At 41.6% G+C, this 23,985-nt stretch overlaps 1 protein-coding gene across 2 annotated transcripts in view; it reads left to right on the top strand.

The window, feature by feature from the left end:
* Positions 1–23,483, top strand: part of TNKS (tankyrase) — a 211,921-nt gene extending 188,438 nt beyond the window's left edge. Inside the window, exons 20-28 of one of the 2 annotated variants that reach the window (XM_023505653.2) lie at positions 166–248; positions 2,478–2,598; positions 4,031–4,225; positions 5,139–5,236; positions 9,499–9,573; positions 10,939–11,044; positions 15,335–15,521; positions 16,389–16,545; positions 19,217–23,483. In XM_023505653.2, the coding sequence (XP_023361421.2) occupies positions 166–248; positions 2,478–2,598; positions 4,031–4,225; positions 5,139–5,236; positions 9,499–9,573; positions 10,939–11,044; positions 15,335–15,521; positions 16,389–16,545; positions 19,217–19,303 (1,109 nt within the window). In that variant the 3' untranslated portion in view covers positions 19,304–23,483. The remainder of the gene's footprint in view (positions 1–165; positions 249–2,477; positions 2,599–4,030; positions 4,226–5,138; positions 5,237–9,498; positions 9,574–10,938; positions 11,045–15,334; positions 15,522–16,388; positions 16,546–19,216) is intronic. The other variant, XM_031943163.1, reaches the window with a different exon arrangement.
* The last annotated feature ends 502 nt before the right edge of the window (positions 23,484–23,985 follow it).

The raw sequence follows: 23,985 nt of genomic DNA, 5'->3' as shown, positions 1-23,985 counted from the left end.
AGTTCCATAAGGCTTGTTAGAATCCATTGTGACTTCTTGACTGGGCAATGTAGATAATGCAGCCCAAACTGTCCAAATTACATATTTTAGAATGAAATTGCAACATTTGTTTGAAATGGCCAAGAATCCTTGCTTAAAGACTTTCCCACATTTGTGTTGTTACAGTGACAGGTCTTGACATGAATATCAGCCAGTTCCTCAAAAGCCTAGGCCTTGAACACCTCCGAGATATATTTGAAACGGAACAGGTAAGAAGGGTCTTTTTAAAACAGTGCAATGTAGGATTTGATAGAGAATTATTTCTCCTGTGTGCTCATTCCAGAGATGGCCTCTTCTTTGATTTTGGATTTCCGATCATTCTCCATAAGTAAAATACTAAAGCAAATAAAAGGGCTTCAAGCAATTTTCTGTATAAACTAATCTTCACAATTACCAGACAAACAAATTCTATTTTGATTTAAAATGTTGGCAAATGTATTTAGAAATCAGGATGATGAGATGATCCTTTCTGAAGGCCCCTTTTTGTGACACCATCCAAAGTCATCTCACCAACCTTCTCATTAGCTTCCTCCAAATGCATTCATTCAGCAGTACGCTGTTTGAAAGGTGTGGTACCCAGAAGTTGACCCATCAGTACGGACATGCCTTTGAGGAAGATGTCATAGAAAGAGTCCTTTGTAACACCAATAAGGAACTTAAGATCAGTTGATAGCTGTGAGAGAAGAACCATGATTTCATTATGTGTGCTGTCTTCTTTCAACTAGTATACTATCAACCCTCTTCAGCCTTTTAGTAGGCAATGGACATTGCTTGCTATGGCCAGAAAAATTTATACTTCGAGTCAGGTCTTCTGATGCTAAGAAGTCCTGAACTAAACCATGGGTATGATCAGCCTGTATGCCAGCTTGGTATTTACCCACAGAATTTGTGAGTAATCTCCCAACGATGATGGAGTGGAGTACTAGAGTAGGGCTCTAATCTAGTACTGGAGTAGATCATTAATTAACCAGTCATATGTCTCTCTAAATGAACCTTAGTTCTCCATCGTGTCTGCAAGAATGTCCTGAATAATTTTGTTGCCGTATGTTGTCTTGACACTTTCACATGAGAACCAGGCCAGAGTCACATCTAATCCTTCTTAAATTCCTGCTGATTTACACTTTGTTCATCCTATACTATTGATAGGATAATTAGATGTCAGTTCACCAACTCTTAGCTTTTCCTTCTTTTTTGGACATGTAGAGAGTTGCCTTTCTCTAGTCTTTGCATATCTCCTCTTTTCCATTGTTTTATTAAAAGTGAATGAAAGGGATTGTATGGGGCAACTAGATGGTGCAGTGGACAGAGCGCTGACCCTGAAGTCAGAAGGACTTATAAATTTAAATCAGACTTCAAACACTTACTAGCTATATTAATCTTGAATAATTCACTTAACCCAATTGTCTTGAAAAAAAAGGGGGGGGGGGTGTTCCTTGATGACATCTGCAAGTATACTTCAATACCTTAGGAAAGAGTACATTTGAACTCTTAAGACATACTTAAAGGAATCAGTATGCCATGAAATATTAAATTAACCTTTATGCTCTCCATCTGATTCTTTTCAATCCCTTTGAAATTCAATCATTTTCATGTTCTTTGTTATGGTCTTCAAAGAGTAGAAGAACTTAAAAAAAAATTTTTTTTAATAGCCCTGTCTTACCTTAGAATTATGAAAGCATTGACTTAATTTTCACTGCTTAATCTTTTCTGCTGTATGATTTTATCTTTATTGTTTCTTTTGTTTGATGTTTGTTACCTGGTTTCCTTGAGAGCAATGTCCCTGAATTCTTATATCATCTTTTTTCCTTAGTAATCAGCTCAGTTTTGCATGATATATTAACAAATCTGTTTTTGAAGTGGCATATTCTAGAAGTTCTTCTTTGCTTTCTTATTATGAAGCAGTGGTCTTGAACAACCTTAGTTCATCACTTTAGCAGCTACATAAATTATGGCTTAAAGAAAGGGAAGGGAATAAGGAGTTCTTTGTGTTGTGCTTTCTACATGATAGCTAAAGGAACCCAGCTCTCATCACAGCAAGAAATCACCACACACTTTCTATGAAGGCACTCTAAAGTCTCCTTGATTTGATTGGTCTGCCATGACATGTAGATCTGGGCTGAGGTTGTGTGTGCTTTGAATCTTCTCCCACCATTCTTCTCCCAAAGTAAGCTTGGCTTTCTGGCTAGGGCTCCTCTGAACTCTAATTGGTCATTTCATTTTCTTAATCAAGGCCATTCAAAGGAAAAAATGATTGACTACATTTGATATATTTCAGTGCATTTTTAAAAAGGAGTGAATTCTTAATAAATAATCAAAAAGCAAATAGAAGAAAATGGGAGCATTCATGGGAACAATTATCAATCATAGACTCTAAAGTTCTGGTGTATCCTAAATAACTGGTAAAGTCCTAACTACAAATTTTCATTTCAATTTTTCAGATAACCCTAGATGTATTGGCAGATATGGGTCATGAAGAGTTGAAAGAAATAGGCATCAATGCATATGGGCATCGTCACAAATTAATCAAGGGGGTGGAAAGACTTTTAGGAGGGCAGCAAGGTAAGATATTCATGATGTATGAATGCCAAGAACCTATGGCATATTTATTGTTTTTATTACTGAAGAATCAATGGAGAAATCATTCATTAAATACTTAATCTGTGCCCAGCCCTGTGCTGCAGAAACCATGGAGGACACAGAACAGTGGGGACACAAATACAGAAGTGAGACAACCCCTGCGCTTAAGGAGCTCACACTCTCATGGAGGTTGCTGGCCCTGAATTACTGTTTTGTTCAGGGAAATCACAGAGTCAGTTACTACCCCCTTTTCAGAAGTAGTGATTTGAATTGATGATGGTTCCCAGAGGAAGAACCAGAAAGGGGTGGGTAGGGGGAGCAAACTAGAAAATTATTTTTCCTGTTATTGAGTCTTTTATGATTAGTGTTGGAGTAAGGAAGACTGGAGTTAAGATCCAGCCTCAGATGCAGACTAGCTAAGTGACTCTGGGTACATGGTTTCTTCCCTGCCAGGGCTCTTGTTAGGAGGATCTTGTGATTTGGCACATAGACGATGCTTTTCCAGCCTTAGAGAATTTGGGGGAGAAGTGACATGCCAGGCTCACCCAGCTGAGTCAGGGTCTGAGGCTGCGTTGAAACTATGTCCAGCCTTTTTCCCTAACTCAAGGCTCAGGAGCCCGCACCCTTGAGCTGCCGGTGGGAGTTAGTTCTCCCATCTAGGAAATGGCGTCAGGGCCCAGCAGAGAACCTGGGGTGGGCTGACACAGCATGGGGGAAGCTCGCCGACTGGGGCTCAGGGGTGCTTTGGCCAGGGGCTCCAGCGCTTCTGACCTGTATGACCTCTTCTAGAAGTGGAGGCGTGTGGCCCCCTCCTGGGACTCTGAAACCTCTTCACCAGTTGTTGAGAAACCTTAGCTCTTTTCTGTTGCATAACTCATGTTAGCATGGTGCACTGGAAAGACCCCTGGGTTTGGAGTCTGAGGACCAGGGTTCAAGTTCCGGCTCTGCCATCTACCCCTTGTATGACCTTGGGCAAATCCCTTCCCTGCTCCGGGCCTGAGTCCCCTCCTCTCTAAAGTGAAAGATGAGATGCATGACCTCCGAGACGCCGCTCTCTAGTCCTAGCACCTGTATCACAGACCCAGAGACACCGTGCGAGGATGGGTCTTCCTGCCCAGAATGGCTTGGGGGATTTAGAGGGCCTCAGGTTAGATTGTCCTTGGGCTGTGGGCTCCCTGCGTCTCCCTGCAGCTTCTAGTTCGGGGACTCAGCCCATGATGGGTCACTGCCCTGGATGAAGAAGGCGCAGGCCCCAGCTTCTCCTTAGTGCCAGCACATGGGGACCAATTACTTGGTCTGGGTCATTGTCAAAGAGTCTTGTTCGGCCTTTCTCTGGTGTCTCATTGTAATGGTAGGGTCATATCATCCATGTTCTAGAGCTAGAAGGGACCTCAGAGGCCTCTTCATTTTACAGATGAGGAAACTGAGGCCCAGAGGGTGAAAGTGACTTACCCAAGGTCTACCAAGAAGTGGCAGAGCTGGGATTCGCACCCAGGTCCTTTGACTTCAAATCTAGCCCTCTTCCCATTACCTCATCCCGATCAGAGGAGTGAGTGTACCAGCCAGCTAGCTAGCGAAGGAGGAAGCAGCACAGTTGGCAGCGTTTTCAGTGAGTACACACCAAATGGAGAGGAAATAAAGAAAATGATCAGATATCTGAGGAGTGATTAGTCAAGCCTGTTCCGGAGAGACGAGTGGTCAAAGGATATGAACAGATACAAAAAACAAATACTACTCATACCTGCCTGAACAGTGGTTCAAATTACTGATAATCAGGAAAAAATAACTTAAAACAACCACATGATATCCTTTTGCAGCCATGAAATAAAGATGGTAAAAGATAGGAAATGAGACATTCTCCTTCCCTACTGGTTCAGTGTTTTGGAGAACATGATGAGACTCTGTCTTTAGGAAAAGTTACATACCCTTTGACCAGAGACTCCATTAGTGGGATTATGGCCCAGAGAAGTAATTTATGATAACCAAAAGCTGGAAAGTGAGAGGATTGTGGACCCTTGTATATTGTTAACCATTGAGAGTGACCAAGAGGCCAGGAGAGCATAGGCAGAGCCAAAGACATGTCCCCTGGGAGGCAGATATAGGGTACTTACAGAAAGTATTACTTTGGGATACATGGGGGTAGGGGTGGGAAGGGACCACAGGGACTGACCTGTAGAATTTTAAAAACACAGCCTTTTTCCCTGGGACTAGTGATTAATGGGGGACTAGTGATAATAGGGGGTATTAATTTTAAGCTGCATTGTCAGATAGTTTCTTCTAACTTTATAAACTAAACAACATCAGTAATTGAACCCTATCCATACTTCAGTATAAGGCACTTGCTCTGTCTTGTCTTGATGGAGGTTCACACATTAGGCTATTAATAGCCTGAGCTGCTTTTCTGGGTGGGGTGTAGCTTTTGGTTTGGGGGATATTTTTACTTGACATGTTGGGTTTTGCCTAAAAAATGAGGTATAGTGGTATCAGAACAGTGACGGTCTCTGTTTCTTTTCCCTTTGTAGGCACCAATCCTTATTTGACTTTTCACTGTGTTAATCAGGGAACGATCCTGTTAGACCTTGCTCCGGACGACAAGGAATATCAGTCGGTAGAAGAAGAGGTGATGTATTTCCAAGAATGTGCTAATCAGTCAGTAAGCAAGCATTTCTGTGCCTTGCAAGGATAATGACAAGCTTGTAGCAGAGAGCTTGAATTCTTGTGGATTAAGCCACTATGCACTGGGACTTTGTTTAGATGTGTTCTGTAGGTGCTGCCGATGGGCCCAAGAGAGAACAGAAGGAAAGGTTGGACTACAGTGCTTGTGACTCTGGTTGCTGCAGTTTTTATGAGAAATTCACATTGTGGGTGACTCAAAGAAAAGTGAATTGAACACCTGTGGTGCCCTCAAATAGATTTCCCAGGAAATGGATTCACAAAAAAGGAGGTCATGAGGAGACTAGAATGGCCCAGCTGATGTCCAGGAACTTCACATGATACACATTGTGGGAAGTGCAAGGTTCTAGAGGAACACCCATATTAGTGAAGGCATAGATCCCTGGAATGATCTGTACTTTATTAGAACTAATTCTTCATGCACATAGGAGAACTCATAGGCTAGGTAATTACTCCGAGATCTCAGAACTCTTCCTCAAAAACACCAAGAGATTTGAATGAAAATATAATCAAAACCTTGTAAGATCTGGCAGGTATAGCTCAGTTTCATGTGGATCATGTGACCAGTGACCACAGAGGTTCTTTGGTTTTACATAAGAATCCTCTCAAATATCCTCAGACAGCCATCTTGGTCTCTAGAATACCTCCAATGACAAGGAAATAATTTTTTGAGGCAGTAGATCCATTTTTCTCCCTTATATTGAGCCAAAATCTGCTATCAGTTCTGCCCATTAGTTGCAGTCTCTACGCCAAGCAACTGACCCTAATCTATATTCTGTATGGCAGCCTTCTGAAGTATGTCATGTACCCTGTAAGATAGGTCTTTTACTTGGATTCCATGCATAGATTTCAGGAGTCTTTGGATTTGGATAGGGAAAAAACGCCACTTTTTATCTTCACTAATGTCTAATGGAAATAGTGCCTTTCCTTCTATTATTTAAAAACATTCGTAAATGGTTTGCTGCCAGAAATAGATATCCCTGGCTAGATGATCCAAGAACTGTGAAATCTTGAAAATTATATCCCCTCCAGACCAGATTTAAAAAAAAAATTCATAAAAGAGATGATCTCTAGGCTTTGCCAGACTGAACAAGAATACAGGACAAAACAAAACAGTGTTAAAAGAAAAAAAAAAAACTCACTTTGAGGCAAGCATCTCTTGTCCAAGCTAATGTCACTTGTCCTCACCTCTTCTAGGTACACTTTCTACAAAGTAGTTCCCAGAGCTGACCCCAGCACTTTGGACTAGAACAGGGGACAGCGTGGACAATTTCTTTAATCAGTGAACTTGGATTTATATAAAGCATGGGTCCTTTTCACACAAACTGCTGTCTGTCCATCTCTCTTTGGTCATTTCAGTTTGCCCAATATCAATGCAGCATCTCCTATGGGCAAGGCCCTTTAAGGCACTGGGCAGAAATAAAATCATCCCTGTCCTCAAAGAGTCTGTGTCCTGCTGGGGACAGGGGAGGGCACACCATATAAAACACACAGGTTTCTCTGTTAATTTGCAGAAATGGTAAGCTAACTATGCCTAGAAGGGAGCCCTCAATATTCTGAAAGTGGGGGGGAAATTACAAGGGAATGGAGAAAAGCACCAAATTGAGGGATGTCACGGCAAGTTTGGGGAGCCAGAGTAGTTGGGAAATAGAGCACAATAAGGGAACAAGACAAAATCAGTCTGGAACTGTGGGCAAGAGCCACCAATCAGGTTGTGAAGGACTTTAAATGCCAAGTTGAGTTAAACAATGACATGATCTGACCTGTGGAATATGGTTTGGAGAGTGGAAAGACGAGTTGTATACCAGTGTGCAGGTCAGAGGACATCCCAGCCAGGGCAGTGTAGAGGGTTGGAGAGAAGAGCTAGAAAAACATGTGTATACACATGTATATGTATGTAAATGACTTGACTCTTAAAGCAGCATTAGGATGAAGAGAAAGGAAGACTGGGCTTAGGATAGATATAATAATATTATTAAGATTAGGAAAGGGATCCGCAAAGAAGAGGGAATGACTTGAGCTTGTAGATGCTAGAGATTTGGACTAGATGGTAGATAAATGGATGGAGTAAATCTCAGGATGGAACAGTTGCTGTGATTTCAATGGAACTTTGTTGTAGTGGTGGTGAGGATCAAAGGTATGTCTACTCTTCTGTTTTGAGGGCATTAGGTGTAGCTAGATTGTTTCTGGTACTGCGCAGTGATTCTTGGACATAGCACTTTTCATCTGAAGAAAGAAGCTGAGGAAATGGAATGAAGAATAACTAGAAAGGATGTTAATAAAGAAATCTTACTTTTCCGCCCAAATAATGCCATGGACACCTGAATCAGACAATCTTAGGTTCAACTACAAGAAGGGAAACTAGAAAAATACCAGCTATCCATAGCATTTTTTAAAAGAACATTACCTGCACTAGGGATGAGAAGAACACAGGTGAAAGCCACAAGAGAGATTGTATGAGCCAGAATAAGAAGAATCTAGAGCACTTCATCTGAAAGAGGTCACTGATAGAAACAGTCTTGAGGAGGAAGGCAGAGCAAGAAGATCCCAGGTAATGAGTAACAGCTCCAATGGGCATAGATTTAGAGCTGGAAGGGACATGAGTGTTCATATAAAAGGGAACTGATGCCTACTGAAAGTAAGTGATTTGTCCAGGGTCACCCCAGCTAGTATGGGACGAGCTAGGATTGGAACACAGGACCTGCCCCAAATGCAGCACACTTTTCACTGCACTATGACCTCTGGCATCCATTTATGACACCAAGAATCAAAGATCACAAGAATATCTTCCACAGCCTCAGGAAACAATCACTGCCTGTGGAAGGAGGGAGATGGTAGGTGTTCTCAGGTTACACCAGATAGAAACAGTCCTGCTTCTGCACAGTCCTGATTCTTGAGGGTGAATGCATCCAGGACTTGTGGTTCCCTTGCTTTCCTCTTACAAATCAATACTGTGAGTGCTTTAATTGAGCCATACTCTTTGTGCTTCTGAAAGAATTGTTAAAAGTCCCAGCAGCCCGACAGCATTCTGTGCCAGCTTTTCCATCATGTGTTCAATCTGGCAAGTTCAGAGTGAATTGTAAAAGTCCTTCCCATGAGTGGCACACTTATAAACTCCAAAATAGCAGCATGTGCCAGGGAGGGAAGGGGGAGAGAGTTAAGAGGGTGTGGTTTACACAATGAATAGTAGTGCAGCAATTCCACCATATGTTGACACTCCTGAGAGGAGGGACACCAGATGCAAACTCCGAATCAGACCATTTGTGGAAGCAGCATTCACAAAGAAGTCCAACAAGAGCATCATCTCCCCAAATTGCTTCCAGCTGTTTTCATCAGGTGCCCACACAGGCTGAAAAGAGAGGATGATGATTGATGGTAAATACCTCCCCTACCCCATTGGCTCTTTTTTTGCACATTAACAGGTGTCCAATCTCACTGTGGAGCCAAGCCACAAAAAAAGAAATTCCACAGAGGGATGGGAGAAACAGGTGCCTCGCAGGTGGTTTTTTCACAGACAGGGACCTTATACAGGTGATGTAGCCAAGAGTATGGCCACCTGACAGATGGGGTCATAAATTGTCCATCAGGTGGTGAGCAATAAACCTAGGGGATCTGGACAAAGATGGAAGCAGTGGCTGCATTTCTGGCATTGATTTGTGACAAATGACAGCAGACCGATAAAGAAGACATTTCCAGGGAATTGTTTTCTGAAATAAAAAAATGGAATGTGCCAACTGTAACAAAATAGCCACATGGATGGAGAGTCTTGTGGTATAATGTGATTTTTATTCCTCTGTTTGGCTTTTCTTCTTGGAGTCTTTAATGACAATGTCAGCAGAATGTTAGCAATGTTTAAAATTCAAGTATCTCTTCATGACTGCTTTACTCCCTCATTTCCTTACTGCTAGACTTAGTAAAGTATTTGTAGATAAGTAATTAGTAGAAGAATCTAAATGCTTCTGTGATATTTATCATGTTTAACACCCAGGAAAAAATAGGGTAGAGATGAAATGTTGAAAGGAACAAGAGAGGAGACCAAGTGGTCCAGGAATACATCTTCACACATGAAGCTTTGGCACATAAGAAGTGACCAACTGGTCTGGTCTCCCATTTATCTGACACAGCTCTATAATCCTATCATGATGCCTCCTAGAATTACTGGTCCTTTTGGCGATGCTGTTACTTTGGCCATTTCATTCTTTTATACAGATGCAGAGTACAATCAGAGAACACAGGGATGGAGGTAATGCTGGAGGTATCTTCAACCGATACAACGTCATTAGGGTAAGTTTGGTAAAAGTCGCACTTGATGGTGCACTCCGCATGGGCCATAAACAGGTTTTCCTGCTCTTGGTACTACCTAGAGTCAAGTGCCCCCATTTGACAATAGACAGGGCCTCCCTCTCCCTCCTCCCGGGCTCTAGTGTGACTGGGAGGGACTTCACCAAGGGTTGGAAGGAGATGGAAGTGTTTTGGGAATATGAGTGCTTACCCACAGGGTGATACTGGCAGGGATGCATGGGTGTCACCCACTGGCACACACCCAGGTTTGTATCAACAATAATGACAAGTGATAGATTGAGGAGTTTAGGCAGGGAAGGCTCCCATGTGAATTCTGATTCTTGTTATGTGTCCTCTCTTGTGGTTTCCTCTCATCTATAGCACGAGTCCAAGTTTCCTACTTTGTTTATACAGGGATGAATAGATAGAGGGTGCATAAAAATTGTGCACCCATTGGGTGGAAAAACAGCTTCTGTAAAGCACATTCCCTTCTTCACTAAGATCCTTCTGCCCCTCCTCGGCTGCCTGGTCGGGGAGTGTCTGTGCTTCTGGCAGGTCCTTCCAAGCAGGAAGGTCTCCAGGGGCAAGCCTGGTAAGAAGCCTGAGGTGCCTGCTGAATGTAGGCCAGCCTAGCATCATGGAGAGCGACCGTGACCAGCTTGGCTGCTGCTGGGGGAGGGTGCTGGGAGGACCTCTCTTGTCTGTCTGTCTGTCTGTGTCTGTCTGCTGCCGCTTACAGTAACAGTCTGAGCAGGTCCTTGAAGCAAGGAGGGTGTGCTGTCACCACGACCCAGCAGAGGCAGAGGGAGAAAAAGCTTCCTGGCCCAGCAGTACAAGAGGGCAAGGAACTGCCGACCACAGGGCGTTTGACAGGTTCCCCCCCCTCCTCCCTGGAGCTGTAGAAGCCCCATGGGAGGGCAACTTGTCAGAGGCATGGTGGGCCTCCAGAATGAGACCCTAAAAGCCAGAGGGCAGGACCTGGGGAGGGATCTGGGCATGCATTAGCTGCCACAAGCAGGACCAGGTGTGGGTATTCTCTCCACCAGCTAACATAACATACAAAGCTTCATGGTAGGGGAGGACAAGGGATTTGCTTGAGATATATAGGGGAGTTATGGCTTGCCACTGGTCATACAGCTAATAAGTGTCAGTGGTAGGACTTAGTACCCAGGACTTAGTAGGTCACACTACCTAACAAAAATCAGAGTGCCGTTACATTTTGACATAAAAGATGTCTTTTATTGGAACAAAAATGATTCCACTAAGTAGAAAAATTAGGTTAATCCTTTCACTTTCTCAATCTCACAGTGTCAGTTTGAATACATACTTGACTGATAGTCCATGCCTGATATTGTCTCACTGCTGCAGATTCAGAAGGTCGTGAACAAGAAATTACGGGAACGATTCTGTCACAGACAGAAGGAGGTGTCAGAAGAGAACCACAACCATCACAATGAACGCATGCTTTTCCATGGTGAGGAATCTTTCCACCCTGTCTGCCGGACAGATCCCCAAGGTCAAGGGGTTTGCAGTGGGGAAGCTGAGTGGTTCCTGCCTGTTCAAAATCTGGGAGTCTACAGAGGGCAGTGAGAGGTCATGGGAAGTCTCTGGCACAGCAATGTTTACTTCCCTGGATCTGGTTGATCCATTTAAGACAACAGTACAGAAACCAGGAGTTCATCACCTTTGTGAGTCTCAGGTGAAACCTGTGGGTGGACCTTTCTTAAAACTGTAAATGCGTAAGAGAAAGGGTCACAAAGACACAATTCTGTCAAATGTAGTTAATTGTGAAAAGAGTTAAGAAACAAGCTCACAAACCCCAGGTTATGAACCCTGATCTAAATAAACAGTTCATTAAATATACAGTATTGTACATTGTAGTTCTATTCATTTTCTACACAGAAACTAATGATTTTTGTGGTTTGTTTTCATTTTTTTTTTATTTTCATATTTTTTTTTTAAATCAGGGACTTCCTAAGCCCCATAAATAGTATTCTAAGTTTCAGTAATAAAGGAAATCTTAGAGGCCATAGAAGCTGCTCCCACTTGTTTGCTAAATGGAAAAACTGAGGCCCAAAGACATTGTGATTTGCTAAGGTCCCTTAGCTATTGTCTGAGCCGAGATCTATCTTGATTTTAACCAGATCATGTCACATATGCTGATGGAGGCAGAAGCTTCTGGACCAAGGCCCTCTTGTCACTGGTACAATTAGCAACTCATTCATCATCTTCACTCGATAGCCCGATTCTTATCTAGAGAAAATAGTCGTCATACTGCAGACCTTTCTCTAGGACCTGGTATCCCAAGATAATACATGTACTGTCATTTCTTCATACCTCATTCTTTTTAGCACAATAGCAACTAGCAACTTTTCTGGTCTTAGAATGTCTTAATAAAATCTTCATGCCTCCACTTCATGCCACAGCCTTTGAATTACTTGCCTTGGTGTTTAAGGCAAGTAATTGCCTTTCAGATTCTTCAGAGATATTATTAGCATTCCATGCAGCACTTTAACCGGGAAAACATGGGTGTTCCAGAAAGCATCTTGGTTTATTTAAAGATCTGGGCAGTTTACCAAGTGTAGTCCAACCAACTTTTTTTTTTTATGAGCTCTTCTAGGTTCAGCCCATTGGTGTCCTGTAGTACATACCCAAGAAAAGTACATTCACAGACTCATTCATCCTTAATAAACCATACTCTTGATTTACTGATTATAAACCGCTAGTCTTAATAATGTTTGTTAGTCTGATCAGTTTTGAATAGCAATCAATCTGGAGCTTGATATCAGCACAAAGTTATTCACAAACAGAAGTGTCTGGAGCACTTTAGCTTTTACAACGAATGATTCTTCTCTTTTAAAACTTTTTCAAGTTTTCTTTCCCTCCCACCCAGTCCCCATTCCCTCCTTTGAGAAAGAAAGATTTGTATCCACAAAATTCTTTTATAAATATATATTGTCAAACAAAGCAAATTTAATTTGTTCAGTTACATGTAGGCATGCATACATATATTAAATAAATGGATAGATGGATGCAACTCATGTTTCTTTATGAATCCTTTGGAATAATGCTTGGTCATTCCAAATTTTTTCCTCCTTCCTCCCTTACCTCCCCACTCCCCAAGACACCAAGCAATCTGATAGAGGTTATACATGTGCAGTCATTTTAACCACATTAGTCATGTTGTGAGAGAAAAATCAACAAAAGGGAAAAACTATGAGGAAAAAACAAACAGAACAAGAAAGGTGAAAACAGTATACTTCTAGCATTCAGTTACTGTCTTGGATCATTGCATTACTGAGAAGAGCCGAGTCTTATCTTAGTTGATCTTCACATAATCTTGTTGTTACTGTGTTAGTCCCCGAATGATAGACAGTTCCTCAACTTCCAATTCTTTGCCACCACAAAGACAACTTCTACAAATCTGAATCCTTTTCCCTCTTTTTAAGATTTCTTTGGGATGCAGACCCAGTAGTGGCAGTGCTGGATGAAAGGGTATGCAGAGTTTTATAGCCCTTTGAGCATAATACTTGAATTCTTACTAGATGCTAGCACAATTTTTTTCTCTAGATTTGGACTACAATATTCCTGGGAGTTTTATTTTAGGTTTTTTTGTGTCAAACCAGTGGGTTTTATTTCTGCTTTTTTCTCACTTTAGTTATAAAGATCTGGGCAGTTTTCTTTGATCATTTCTTGAAAAATGATGTATCTTGACTATTGTTTTGGTTAAGTTTCTGTTTTCAGGTGATTATAAAGTCAGGGACTATCTTTTTCCTCTTATTGTATCTTTAGCACTTAGAAAGTGCCAGGCACTCAGTAGGCAAGACTCAATAAATATTGAATGATTGATTTTTAAAAAATTATTGCTATTCATTCTGTTTTCCATATCAGTTGGTTTTTTGCTATATGAGAGAGCTTATTTTTTCTTCTATTTTTCTAAGTATTTTGATTCTGTTTTAATCATTTTTGTGGTCTCATGAAGTCATTGGTTCTGTTTGGTCTGTTCTAATTTTTTCAGGGAATTTTATTTTTGAACAAAGTTTTATATATCTTGAGACATACTATTATATTCCTTTCCAATTCTTTCTTTCTTAACTCTTATTTGTTTGGAATTTTTCCTTTTGTGCTTGTGCTCTTATTTCATTATTCAAACATTTTTGTCTCTTAAAAAAAAAATCGTGCTTCATCTCTTCTGGGGATTGTAGTTGAAACTGTGTCCAAGTTGTGAAAAGTGTCAAGTTGGTGGTAGTGTTTTTAAATGAGTCTCTTTTTACAGATGTTTTGAAGTCATTCTCTTCCTCTGGGCATAAAGGTGTTCTGTTTCGTTTTGTTCTTTGATGCTCATTCTTCCAGCCTATTTCCTGACTTGAGACTTTATATCAAGATATGGTTCTTTTTTCATACTTCTGGAGGGAAATTGTTGGGCTAATTCTACTGCTGCTGCTTTCTTGGGGGTGTTAAATATTGTGTTATTCCAGGATTTTAGGCATAACTCAGAATGGGGATCTGTAAGTTTTCAGGGCTCCCAATGTGGTCTAGCATTCAGTCCGATCACTATCCCACTGGTCTTGAATTCAGCAAGGTTTGAGAATAAGTTTGTGGACTTGCTCTATTTGTAGGTCAGTCACTTTCAACCAGAGTGACAAAATTTCAGTTTTCCATTTGGACTCGAAGCTTTAGATTGGGCTAGGACTTGGAAATGAGTCTCTACCCCACTCCTAAGGTCACACATAGTTGTTGCTGCTTCTTGGCTTGCTCAAGACACAATCTAGGACTAAAGATCATTCCTTACCGTGGAATGCCACTCAGCAAAGATCTCTTCCTTAGTGTACCTTGAATCTGGGATCTGGAGTTGGGAAATGAGCTGTCAGTTGGAGTTGAAATGTGTTTCTGTACAGTATACAAATGTATATCCTTTGGAGAGAGAGAGAGTGAGTGAGTGTGTGTGTGTGTGTGTGTGTCTGTGTGTTCGGATTTCATTTGAGCCAAAAAAGAAGGCTTTTTTCTAAATCTGTTTTGGGGTATTTGGGGAGAGCTCTATATTTCTTCTTAAAGTCAGAGTCTCCATAGGGCATCTTCCATGAGAGTAGCAAACACCTTTCCCAAATTTGGGTCTCCCATATATACCTAACTTGATATTAACAAACAATTAGCAGTTGAGCAAAATTTTGTCAGTAATATCTTTCAAGGAATTTGCATTTCTGAGGGGACAATGATGTAGCTATTTAAGGTGGTTCCATTGTCTTCCCAAAAGAAACAATATAGAATGGTACACTTGATCACTACGCCTTACATGAACCTCTGGGAATCCAGTCAACAAAGATCACTGAAAATAATTCCCTCTAATGGTCTGCAAAAAATTAGATAAGATCTTCCAAAACAAACCAGTACATATTGTTTCTACAATGAGAAGGTAGTAGACATTATTGAACTATGCTTCTGGATTAAGAAATGAAAAAGAATGGGTTGCAATGATCTATATTTGAATATAAGCAGATTGACAGTCAAACTATTTTGGGAAGATGCACTCTCAGATGTGTGAGGGATGGGTTTTAAGGTTTGTGAAATCTATATAACAACTTTCTTTGTCAAGCCTCAAAAAGTCCTTGATGGGATGAAATTTTCTCCCAGAATTATAATCTCCACTAACAGAACATCTTAGCAGGTAAGCCTGCTGCACACAAGGTATGTAAGACCACACAGCCCAAATATTATATAAACAATCAAGGCTCACAAAAGCTCCTTTTGTCTCTCTCTGTCCTAGGCTCTCCTTTCATTAATGCCATTATTCACAAAGGATTCGATGAGAGACATGCATATATAGGGGGCATGTTTGGTGCCGGGATTTATTTTGCAGAGAATTCTTCTAAAAGTAACCAGTATGTTTATGGAATTGGAGGTGGTACTGGCTGCCCCACACATAAAGACAGGTCCTGTTACATCTGTCACAGGTAAGCATCTGATGTCATTGCTATCCAAGGGTCAGTGATTTTTCTGAAAAGCTCTGCAGCCACTGCAGGTACTGAATAAGGAAGGGGAAGCGAGGACATCATCTTCAGAGAAGATGTCACAAACTGGGGGGGAAGGGGGGAGGAGGAGGAGGAAGGATGTGCATGGGACTTAGAGGCAGTAGAGAACTGGACCCAGATCTCATTTCTGGCACTGTCCAACCCTGGGCACGTTGCCAGACATTCAAACCCCAGTCAGTGTCTATAACCATTCAGTCAGCTAATATTATTAAGAACCTAATGTGTGCCACTACTAAAGGTACAAAAAAAGTAGAAGACAGTCCCTGCCCTCAAAGAGCTCACAGTCTAATGGAAGAGGCAGCATGCACATAACTTTGTGCAGACAAAATAGAAACAGGATCAATTGCAGATAATCAAGAGAGGGAAGGCACTGCATTTAAGGGCCAGGAAAGGCTCCAAAAGAAGCCAGAGAAGCTAGGAGGTAGAAGTAAGGAGACAAAGTTCTAGTCATGGAGGACAGCCAAAGGAAATGCCTGAGAGTCGAGAGATGGAGGGTCTTGTAAGAAGGGAGGGGAAGGAGCATTGATAGAGCACCTACCATGTGAATGGGACTAGTTACAAATATGATTTCATTGAATCCTCAAAACATCCCTCTGTTGTTAGTGCTGTTCAGATTCACTTTGGTAGTTGAGCAGCCAAAGCAAGCCAAGTGACTCACCTAGGGCCACATAGCTGGGCAGTGTCTGAGACCAGATTTGAACAAAATCTAGTGTTGCGTCCATGGTGCCACTGTCTGCCTCCTTGATAAAACTAAATGATGAAACTATATTTTATTATTCTTGTCCACAGGCAAATGCTTTTCTGTCGAGTGACTCTTGGGAAGTCCTTTCTCCAGTTCAGCACCATGAAAATGGCCCATGCACCCCCTGGCCATCACTCTGTTATTGGCAGACCTAGTGTCAATGGTCTCGCATATGCAGAGTATGTGATCTACAGAGGGGAACAGGTATGTTGGGCACAGAGTAGACACAAATGGTCTGACCTTCCCACAGGACTGGACTGGGGAACTTAGTTTTCTCTGTAAATGTATGTGTTCAGTTTTATACACTTAGAAGCATTCTCCAGAGAAGAGGCTCCCAGGCTTCATCCTGCCAAAGGGATCCATAACACAGTAGAGGTCAGCTCCCTGGAGAAAAATGGTATCTTGACAGCCCAAGATCACAGAGGAAGGACTGGAAACTGGAATTCCTGATGCCACGACCAGCCCCTTTTTCAATACAGCAGGCTGCCTGTCATAAACGGGCAGAGCCATGAAGAAGAGACAGTTGAAGAGCACTTGGAGGTCACTAGCGTTTTAGGGTCTGAGTAGGCTGAAGAGAGACCGGATGGTCCATGCTAGAATTGAGAAGTGGAGACTTCTGCTCTCACAGGAGGCTAGAACAAGTCTGTGAGGATAGGTCAGCAGAAGCCAGAGTAGGGGGTTGAGATTTGTTGAATATCTGTCCATTTGGTCTTCTGGAAAGCCAGAATTGGTCTGAGTTTGTGTTGTAAATATCGAAGAAGAATGAAAATTCACAACATAAGGAGGAAGCTTCTGCTCAAAGTCTCCCAAAGGAAGACAGGAGGGAAGGGAAAAGCTGATTCATTGGGTACCAATCCTAAGCACCTACAGAGTCAATGTGTCTGGCAAAATTCCAGCCAAAGATCATGCTCTGGAGTCTTGAACCCAATGAAGAGGAAGCTAAAGCACAGAAAAGTCTACACTATAGGCTGTGTTCAGGTCAGGACCCTTCCTTCTTCAAGAATTGCCTGCTGAGGACAGGCTGACAAATTGAGCTTGATTGTAACCTGAAGAATTTAGGGGAGCTCCAAGAATAGTTTTCTGATGCCAAGAATTCAACACTAAAATGAGTTACAAAGAAGTATGATAAAATTTCCTGTAGAGGAAGTTTTCCAAAAATGTATTCTATTTTTGTTCTGGAATAGCTTCAGTGTAGCTCTGCGTGCCTGAGCTTTCCATTTGAATAAATTATGTAGATCCTGCGGGTCTTGAAAGATTTAGTCATTCAACAAAGATTCATGAAATGTGCCTCTTTTAACCCTCCTGCTCCAGGACACTGGTAGGTCTGGAGAGAGAAAAAAGAAAAATGACAAAAGCCTTGCCCTCAAGGAGTTTACTCCCAATTTAATCAAGTTATCCACAGATTATTATATAAATTGGCCTGTGGAGATGTTGAGTGTCTGCAGAAAGTAAAAAATACTACAAGGGCAACATGGCTAAAGAAAAGGTCACTTCCCAAAGGGAATTTGGTAAAGCTTTATGAAAAAGGTTTTATTTGAACTTGACTTTAGAGGATGGGTGGCAGCAGGGAGGTAATCATTAAAACAATAGTGACAAAAGGTAAAGAAAATAGGGCTAAGGAGGGACTGTTCTCCAACTTAAGGGTGAGAAATTAGAAAGAAAACAAAAATAGCCAAGTCGTCGGGCAAAGGAGGAGCTTCCAAAGAAATAGGAGGCCAAAACATAAAAATGGCCTGTTGAAAGAAGCCAAAGAAGAGCCAATAGAAGAAAGATGAAGACTACATGGAAAAGTTTTTGGAATTGGCAATGGGGAAAGCAGGGATTAGATTGTAGGAGGCTGAGTGAGTGAGTGACTGATTAAAAAGTAGGTGATAATTCTTTCCAGAGATGTAGCCATGCTCTTAAAACTCTGCATACCCTTTGGCTCAGGGATACCTATTAGAACTATACCCCAAGGAAGTCAGAGAAAGGTTCCTTAGGGACAAAAACATTTATGGCAACTCTTTTTGTGGTGGCAAGTTATTGGATGCCCATCTATTGGGGAATTGTTGCACAAATTGTGACATATGACTGTTATAGAATACTATTATGCTATAAGAAACAATGAAAGGGATATGATTTCAGAAAAGCTTGGAAGACTTATGTGAACTGATACAAAGTGAAGTGAACAGAGCCAGGAGAACATTGTACAAAGTAACAGCAAGATTTTAAAGATGATCAACCGTGAAAGACTTAGCTACTCTGATTGATACAGTGATCCAAAATAGTTCAAAGAACTACAAGATGAAAAGTACTATCCACCTCCAGAGACAGAACTGATGGATTCTAGGTGCAGATTAAAGCAATTTATTTATTGAGGGGATTTGTTTTTTTATGATTGTAGAGTATACATAATAGGTTTGGAGGGGTTTGCCGCCTTATTTGGTGAGGAATGGAGAATTTGGAACTGAGGCAAAAAAAGATTTTAAATATCTCTGTAACAGGAAGGGCTTTTAGAAGGGTTATTTGGGAAAATTTAAGCTGTAGGAAATACTAAAAATGGCCCATGATCTAAAGTAATTGCCATCTTTGGGTGATTAGTTCTAATGAAATTTTACACCCTTTCATCTCTATAGGTTTCCCTCAGTTTCTTCCGTTAAAAGTCCAATCTAGAGCATTAGAGCATCTGATCTACTGATAGCAAGTAAAGACAGCCTAACAAAATGAGGCTGAGGATTAATCAGTAATGATTCTCAAAAGAGTCATTTTTAACTTAGCTATTAGCTAAGATTGCCTTCGCCATCCTGGTTTGTACAGATATGTCCATGCCTCAGAGAATACAGTTCTTACCAAGGTGTCAGCCACACCCCCTTGATGCATCTGTGTTCCTCCTTAGGCGTATCCAGAATATCTCATCACATACCAGATCATGAAGCCTGATGCCCCTGCCCAGACAGCAACAACAGCAGAACAGAAGACCTAGGAAAGCCCAGGCTGAAGCCAGATGGGACTTAAACCTGAGACTGGATTACATGTGATTGTTTCCCAAAACCAAGACACCCTATAAAAATCCTGACAGCCTAGAAACCAGCCGTTTGTCTTTTCTAAAGCATTGCTCTAGTGATGACTCTGGTCAAACTAACTGGTCCCTTTATGGAAACATTGACCGGGGCGGCCTTTTCCCCTGGCTCAGGCAGGTTCATCCTCCTTGCATGTAGCCAGGTCAATAGAGAACAAGATTGCTTGGGTCTAGACTGAGGGACACTACAAGCGGTAGTGTTCTCAGGGTCAAAACTAAAGACGTACCTGCTCGGGCTGTTTCATTTGCATACAAACTACATGAAGCCCATGCCCATGGACCATACATTTTTAGAGATGCATAATCAGCTATTTATTTTTTGGGGGTGGATGGGGGGAATAATATTTGAAAATGAGCCAGGACCTTCTTGAGAATATTTTGCACAGTCCAAATGACTAAAATCCTCAGCAATGCAAAGCAAACTTGTATCCTTACCAAGAAGGGTTTGGGTCCGATTCTTCTCTGGTTTTTGTTTTTATGTTTGTGCTTGGCATAGAATGCTTTGCTATAAAGAACAAAATGAGCTTTTTCTTTTCAATTTGGCCTGTTTTTCAAGGGAAGGATACCAAAATATCTAGGGCTTCATGAGCCTGACATAAGTTTACAGCTGCCCAAGGGCTGGTGAAAAGCAGGTAATTTCCCCCTGCTGTTCAAAGTGCCAGTGTGTACTCACTGAGTTTGATCCAGGGACAGGGCTGTCTATCAGTAGAGTAAAGCGCACCGGAGGTGACAGGGTCTGAGGCATGCCAGAGTTTTCAGAGGCAGAGGCCTCCTTGCCAAAAGTAAGTCCATATGGACTTAGGCAGTCAACAGAGTAGCTGATATCTACATTAACAGGGAGGGAAGTAATACTTAACCTTGTGTTGAAGGTATACCCTTAGTAATCAAGGGACAGAGAAAAAATGAAATGCCAAGTGGAGGAAAAGCCTTTCAGCTGTGAAAGGCTCTTTTTGGGAGGACTGGGTGAGTGTGTGAGCACGTGAGGCAAGGCAGGTTTCCCTCCCTTAAGTTTCCTGCCCTTAAGTTTGAGGTTTGTTTAGTTGGTTTCGAATGTCCCCAACATTTTCTTAATCAAAAGTGTGAACATCTCAACCCTTGCTGATACGTTTCAGAAGTGTACTAAATGGAGATGTCACTGGTATGAGACATTATTGGCTTGACTCAGCTTTTCAGTCCATGGGTCAGGGTCTTGAGGTGGGGAAGACAGGAGACTCTTCAGCTTCTTCTGGAACCCTCTGGCATTTGATTTAAAGTTTAATTGTCCCTTCTTCATGTTGTGTTTGCCCATGACTTCATTGACCTTGAAGCGCAAGAATGGCCAAACTTGAATGAGAATGCCAAAGTAGTTGTCTAAAGCAGTCTTTTTTTTTTTTTTTTTTTAAGAGCCTGATAGTAAATTCCCCTGATAGTCATCAAAAAAGAGCCTAAGGTGTGTCTCAGTCCTGTCCAAAAAGTTGGAAACAATGTACCTAAGTTTCTTTTTTGGACCCTTTCCAGATTGAGTCCCTGCTAGCTACCCTGAGCAGCTAGTCCTAGCTGGCCATTGGGGGCCTCCAGGTGTGTCATCAAGAGAGAGCTTTGGGGCAGCTTCCTCTAAAGAGACTTCATGTGGGGAAGTGGTTGGATCTTGGCTACTCTGGGCCTATAGCATGAAAGTCCCAGTAGCTACATACGTAAAAGTTTGAGCTACATTTTCAGTTTTCTGATGTGAATGTTCAACAAATGAGAGGAAATTCTTTTGTCCATAGTAGTTTTCCCTTATTGTGAGAAGTGCCCATTACCTTCCCTCCCTATGTAGGTGTAGTTCTCCATGTTAAATATAGACCTCAGTGAAACAACAGGGTTCCTTAGCATAGTGACCATAGGAAAGGATTCCAGAAGAAAGCCAACTTCTGAGTCTGTGTCTGTGGTTTCCCTAGTGCCTATGAGATTATTGGGAGTGCTAAATTTGGACTAGCTCCTTAGAAAAAGGAAGTGTGTCTAGCCTTGGGCATCTGAAGTGGTGAGAAGAGGGGAAGGTACATGCAGGAAGATGACTTGAACTAGTTCTTATCTGGTGATGCTTGGAGACTGCAGTTGTCCTGCAGAAAGTAAGAATAGGAAAAGATTTTGGGGGTGATGAAGTGCATGAGATTATTGTGCTGCAAGGGCAGGTTGATCAAAACCTCTATGATCTTTCTGAAACCTGCATCAGTTTGCCTTCTTGGCCACATAGAAAATATTGATAGAAAACACAAAATTGTACTTCTAGAGCCTTGACTGGTGGATCCGAGAGATGGCCTTCCTAGCATGGATATTTCTCCTTTTGCTCAGACTCTTACATCCTTTGCCCCTCTTCTACATTCTCCTTTGGCCCTGCTCACCTTCCCCCTTTCCTTCCCCTAGAACCAGAAAAAGGATATTGCTCTTGTTCCTATTCTTGTTGGTACCCTACAGCCGCAATTAAGTGATTGCCATGTTAGCCCTGACCCCGGACTCAGCTGCAGATTAGCCAGGTCAGTGTATATCACAGCAACCCAACCATAACTCTTCACATTTTCCTACTTCAAATTAAACTTATTTCCAGATATTTAACCTTTCAAGCAAGCAAAATAAAATAACCACCCTAAGAAGTTTTCTTAGATCAAAAGACCACGTGCAGAAACTACAAATAAATGGACTTAGCTCTAACTCCATGATAACCAAGGTAAATCTTAAGAGTTCTATCCTTCTCAGAATGACTTTATGCATTGGAACATAGAAGAAAGTGCCTAAAAGAAGGGGAAAAAAAGCAAAAATGGAGGTCCTATTTATTGTCATCACCATTACATTGCTATAGAAAACTGTGCTTAACATTGTCTTCTATTACATTTCGTTTCCCCATTCCTTTGAACCCTGTACACACCTTGTGTGTAATTTTCATGGTCCTCGGTGTCAAGATTCCTGTAAACTGTCTTTGAAAGCATTAGTGATTTATTCTAAACATTTTTCTCTAGTGTAGCAAGACCCTAGTCCTCTCCAAACAGCCCTACCTTTCTACCTTCCTACCTTCTTTGCTCTTTGCTAAAGAGAGTCTGTGAAAATAGAATCTTTTTAGCAGTCTGGGCTAACTCTCTTGACTGACATAATATTGGAATTTACCTCATAAATTTACTTTGTAAAACAGTAGTTAGATTTTTCAGATGTCACATTGGTACTAGTATTAGGAAACAATGAAATTTGGAGTGAAATTAATGTGTGGTACTTAAGGTATACCCAACCTTTTTAAATGAACTTCTCAAAATTGTCATCAAATGAAGGAGTCCTAAGTTTCTTGCTCATTTCTGAAAGCTATAAAAGCTCTGATTAGAAACTTTTGTCACTGTGCTCTATTGAGATGAAAATAAACCTATCCATGAGTATTCCCTCTGCTGGCATACATCAACTTGTCATCCTGATCTCTTTTTGTGCCAATTATTCATTCTTTCTGACTTTATAAAATAGCCACTTTTTATGGCCTAACAAACCAATGGATGCCCTCACCATGCCTGTTTTCTTTAGTATGAGAAACTGGATTGTGAGATAAGCAATAGGTTCATTATCTCCCTTCACCATATAGTTTGCAGCAGGCCTCCCATTCACTCGGAAAGATGTGAAAACATTTCTTATTAGATATGATTGCTACCTTTCAATATTAAAAGAGGGATCATGGGAAAGAGGGAGGAGATATGTTGTGCAGAGTCCATTCCAGAAGGTAGAATGGGTACCAACTGGTAGATATGCCAGGGGAGTTGTTTTCAGCCCAATCTAAGTGGAAAGAAGCTCTTATGATTGCGACTATCTAGTGAGTTGGCTGTGAGATTGTGGGTTCCCTGTCATATTAAGGGATAACTTGGGGGTGTGATGGGGACCTCTCTGGTCTTGTTCAAACTGAAGATTCTATTCCAATTACACAACTTCTGATAGGTGTCAGTTGGGCATTTTGTGGGAACACATTTCCTTCTGAGGCGGGGGGGAGGGAGGAGCTTATACTTGTCATCTGCTTCTCTATCTTGCCCTATACTAAAGCCTCCCACTTATCAACTGCATTTAAGGGTTTGAGAAAATGCTAGGAAAATGGCCAAAACGTCCTAAAGAGGCTACTGTGGGGCATAAACCCTGTAGGATGGAAGTCTTCAATGGACTATCTTTGCTAATTTGAAACAGGTCCCTGAATGAAGTGGAAGAGAACATTGCAAGATAAAATTTAGGTGTTGCTAGGGCCAGCAGAGTCATGTGAGGGCCAGGTTGGAAAGAGTTTTCAAGATAAGATCCATTCAGGTGTTTAAACCTTGTCATTCATGAAACATACTTTGGTTAGGTTCCAAATGTTTTAGGTTTTGGGATCATCTCCCCCAGGCCAAGGGTGGTGTTAGGGTTCTTTTCCTGATTCAAAAGCCTGGATAGATAAAGGGCTATAAGACCAAAGGCAAGAGTCTTCCCATGTACCCCAGGTAATTTTAGAGCAAGATTGGGCTCAATCTGCAAGAAAGACATCCACCTTTTTGCTTCCTGCTTTTGAGACCGCGGCTCTGGAAGCTGACTTGCATAATGGCCAATATGTGACTGGGCCCCTGGTTTGATCTGTG

The sequence above is a fragment of the Sarcophilus harrisii genome, chromosome 6 (assembly GCF_902635505.1).
Source record: "Sarcophilus harrisii chromosome 6, mSarHar1.11, whole genome shotgun sequence".
Taxonomy (NCBI): domain Eukaryota; kingdom Metazoa; phylum Chordata; class Mammalia; order Dasyuromorphia; family Dasyuridae; genus Sarcophilus; species Sarcophilus harrisii.
This window is presented reverse-complemented; position numbering and strand designations above follow the sequence as displayed.